The sequence below is a fragment of the Merops nubicus genome, unplaced genomic scaffold (assembly GCF_000691845.1).
Source record: "Merops nubicus isolate BGI_N331 unplaced genomic scaffold, ASM69184v1 scaffold5246, whole genome shotgun sequence".
NCBI lineage: Eukaryota > Metazoa > Chordata > Aves > Coraciiformes > Meropidae > Merops > Merops nubicus.
This window is the reverse complement of record NW_008616851.1, coordinates 1-4,102: the sequence shown is the minus strand read 5'-3', so window position 1 is coordinate 4,102 and position 4,102 is coordinate 1. Positions and strand designations below refer to the sequence as shown.

The 4,102-nt window shown below is 53.4% G+C and overlaps 1 protein-coding gene across 1 annotated transcript in view; it reads right to left on the bottom strand.

Moving 5' to 3' along the window:
- The window catches only part of RRM1 (ribonucleotide reductase M1), an 18,302-nt gene extending 14,676 nt beyond the window's left edge, over positions 1-3,626 (bottom strand). The window contains exons 1-4 of the mRNA XM_008942945.1: positions 3,543-3,626; positions 2,827-3,004; positions 2,545-2,645; positions 1,850-1,909 (exon numbers count right to left, since the gene is read on the bottom strand). Coding sequence (XP_008941193.1) covers positions 1,850-1,909; positions 2,545-2,645; positions 2,827-3,004; positions 3,543-3,611 — 408 coding nt within the window. The 5' untranslated portion in view covers positions 3,612-3,626. The remainder of the gene's footprint in view (positions 1-1,849; positions 1,910-2,544; positions 2,646-2,826; positions 3,005-3,542) is intronic.
- Positions 3,627-4,102: the final 476 nt, after the last annotated feature.

Genomic DNA, 4,102 nt, shown 5'->3' with positions numbered 1-4,102 from the left:
CTGCGCCCACCCGTCCTCATCTCCCAGCTGCCTGTCCACCAGCCCCCCAGGTCCTTTCCTTGGGGCACTTTCCAGCCCCTCTGCCCCAGCCTGGAGCACTGCAGGGGGTGGCTGCAGAATCATCTAGGTTTGGAGGAGGGCACTGGAGTTGGTGGGCTTGAAAAAACAAGAAGTACCTGCCCAAAGCACTGTCCTGAATGAATCACATCCCCTCCTCCTGGCTCCGTTGTGTGTCCTTGGCTGCTCTGATGTTTCAAGAGTTGGGCTCTAACTGTTCTGCAGGACACAGTGCTGAACGCTGTTGAACCCCCCCCCAGCTTGTGCTGTTCCTCAAGGCAATAATCTGATTCTTAATAAACCAAAAAAGGGATTTTTGTTTCTCCCCATTGTTTTCTGTAGCAGTTGTTCTCAGCATGTCATCCCACGCATCCGTTATCTTCCACCCTGCTGGAACATCTCCCCCACAACCACACCAGTCTACTGTGTCCCCACCATCTGCTCCTCCTGCTCCCCTTGGAGCATGCTGCGTTGCTGAATCATTTTAGGGCAAAATGCAGCGGCCCCTCCAGAGGGTGTTTCACTGTTTTGAGGCACTTCAGATGGTTCATCTGAATCTCTCTAAGGACCGAGGGTCTCTGCCCAGAGATTCCATTGACACACCTCACATGGGGCCTTCTGCTTTGGGTGAAGGAGGCTGCACTGCAGTAACAACTCATGTGGGTCAAAAGCAGAGTAGCTGTGAAAGCAGGACTGGCAAGGAGGGAGAGTGGCCCTGAAAGTGGCCAAAAAGGTCAGTGGTTTCCTGGGGTGCATAAAGATGAGTGTGGCCAGCAGGACAAGGGAGGTTCTCCTGCCCCTCTGCTCTGCCCCAGTGAGGCCACCTCAGGAGTCTTGTGTCCAGCACGGGGCTCCCCAGCTCCAGAGAGACCAGGAGCTACTGGAGAGAGTCCAGTGGAGGCTGCAAAGCTGCTGAGGGGCCTGGAGCATCTCTGTGCCAGGACAGGCTGAGAGCCCTGGGGCTGCTGAGCTGCAGAAGAGAAGCCTCAGAGGGGATCTGATCAGTGCTGGACAAGAGCTAAAGGGCCCCGGGGGGCAAGAGGCTGGGGCCAGACTCTTGTCAGTGGTGCCCAGTGACAGGACAAGGGGCAACAGGCACCAGCTGGAACCCAGGAGGTTCCACCTGAGCAGGAGGAGAAACTTCTTTGGTGTGAGGGTGGCCGAGCCTGGAGCAGGCTGCCCAGAGAGGCTGTGGAGTCTCCTGCTCTGGAGAGATCCCAAACCCACCTGGATGTGATCCTGGGCACCCTGCTGTGGGTGACCTGCTGGAGCAGGGGGTTTTAGGAGATGATCTCCAGAGGTCCCTTCCTACCCCACCGTGCTGGGAGTTAGGGATTCTGTGACTGGCTGTGTGCTTCACCACCACTGCATAATAATATGGGCATAGTTAGGGTCAGATTTAAATGATCTTAAAGGTCCTCTCCAACTTGAGCAATTCTATGACTCTATAATCCAAAGTCTAGAGTCCTTAGTGCTGGAATCTTACAGTGGAATTGGGTTTTTTTAGCCATGAGTCACCTTATATCCTCTATCATTAACAAGAGCAGCACTGGAGTGCAGGGTTAGTGCTTCTGTTGAAGGCAGGGATGAGGATCTAGAGCACAAGTGCTGAGGGACATGGGTTAGTAGGGACCTGGCAGTGCTGGGGGAATGGCTGGTCTCGATCTGAAAGGTTTCTTCCAACCAGAACAACTCCATGATTCCATGCTTCCAACTCCTGTCCCTCCCAAGACTCAGCTCAGAACAACATCAAAGCAGCCACCCTCATTATCATCAGTAACATGACTTTTACCTTGAAACCAAAGTAGTTGTAGGAGAAGTCTCGGTCATAGATAATGGCAGAATTCAGGCGCTGGGAGGAAATAACAGAAAAAAAATGACATTTACAACCAGCTTTTTTGTGCCTCACATTAAGATCTAACAATGGGGTCATCGTTCAGCATTTCTGGCCTGAAATCTCAAGTGAAAGAGACACCAGAGGAATAAAGTCAGGAAGGGCACTGGGCTTGAAACAACAAATGCACAGTTTTAACTTTTTTTTTCCAAGTGCAACACACATTGTTGGCTCTGCTCTCCTGAAGTGTAACCAGACACTCAGAGGCATGAGATAGAATCAGAACAGGAACATGACTTCCATGTAAGAACAGCCCTGGAACAACTTGAAATCAGAAACCAAACCTCATCTCTCCTTTCTGCACATACAACACAGATTAAGGCATGAAAATTTCCTCAGGTTAATTAGTGCTGCTGACTACAACTATAAGGACATCGAAGAAAATCGATTCTACAGCAGCAACATCCTTACACGAAGGAAATTCCTCCATCCTCTCTTTCAGACCCTCCACAACAGAGCACTCATCACCTGCACTGGTTTTTGCTTTTGTTTTTTTGTCCTAAACCAAATGTGGCTCACTTAAAAAGATGAAAAAACAATTCTCTGAACTACTTCAAGGCATTTTTAAAACTTAGAAAACAAAGGTTACGTACATCTTTGTTGGCCAAGACTATGTCTAGAGTTTCTTTGGAGATCATTGGCGAGTGCTTCCCATTGTGAGGGTTTACGTAGTTGTAGAGATCATCCATCACATCTACAAGGGACAGAACATCCACAGACCTGAGTATGTCACCCAAGCCCTTCCAGCTCTACAAACGCACTGGATTCCTTTCTCCCTTCTTGGTATCATTATTTATTTGTTAATAATTTTACATCCCTAAACAGCTGAAACTCCCACCCACCTTCCTGACTAACTGCTACCCAAAGAGACTCACCACTGAAGACTTTCTTTGTTTCCTTGTGCAGGTTGGACACGGCGATCCTGGCCGCCAGGATGGCGTAGTCGGGGTGCTTGGTGGTCAGGGTGGCGGCTGTCTCGGCAGCCAGCGTGTCCAGCTCCACCGTGGTGACGCCGCTGTACAGCCCCTGAATCACCTTCATGGTGATCTGGGCCTGCAAGAGCAAAATCCTGGAGGTTGGCAGGAAAAAAAGCCTCTGATGGTTTGACTATGTAAGACGAAAGCCTCAATCTGCTTGAGAGTAGGAAGCTCTGCAGATGGACCTGGCCAGGCTGGATGGATGGGCTAAGGCCAGTGGGATGAGGTTCAACCAGGCCAAGGGACAAATCCTGCCCTTGGGTCACAACCACCCCCTGCAGCACTCCAGGCTGGGGCAGAGGGGCTGGAAAGTGCCCCAGGGAAAGGACCTGGGGGGTTGGTGGACAGGCGGCTGGAGAGGAGGCAGCGTGTGCCCAGGGGGCCAAGAAGGCCACCAGCATCCTGGCTTGGGTCAGCACCAGCGTGGCCAGCAGGAGCAGGGCAGGGATCGTCCCCCTGCACGTTAACAAAGCATTTGCCAGGAGCTCCTGCCCAGGCTGCCCCGCTCGGCTTCGGCCACGCAGCGTGAGCGGGAGAGGCCGGCTCAGGGCCGTCGGCTGCTAGCAGAGCCCCAGGAGGGCGCGAGCAGCAGCCAGGACAAAGGACAGACTCACGGGATCCACGAAGTCAGCGTTGAGCCCGTAGCAGAGCTTCTGGATGCGCGACGTGATCTTGTCGAACATGACGCGCTCCTGGCGCCCGTCTGTGGGGGAGAAGGTTCCGGCATGGCAGCTCGGCACGGCGTCCTCCCCTCCCGCACCTCACGCTGGGAGCCAGCCCTCTTCTGGGCACCCCAGCTGAGGGCCACCACAGCCTCCCCAAAAATCCGGGGACCCCTCCACTGCCTTAGCACACCCCACAAAGGTGTGGGAAAAACCCAAGGTCCCACCATGGGAGAGGGTGCTCCCAAAGCAAACTCAGGGGGCTCATCCCCCACTCTTGTCCCTCAGCCTGGGGACGTGCAGACAGGATACTACCGCCCCAGAAAAGTGCTGTGGAAGCTGTCCCCGAAGCAAAAGGCACCCCATCCTTCCATGTCCCATGAGAGACCCCAAAAAAACAAAGAGGGGGTCCCCACCTGCTCATTTTAGGTGCCATGAGAGGGAACTCCTCAAAACGGAGGAGGGTCCTGTACCCTCATCGGGTGTCATTAGAGCGACCCCCCAAAGCAGAG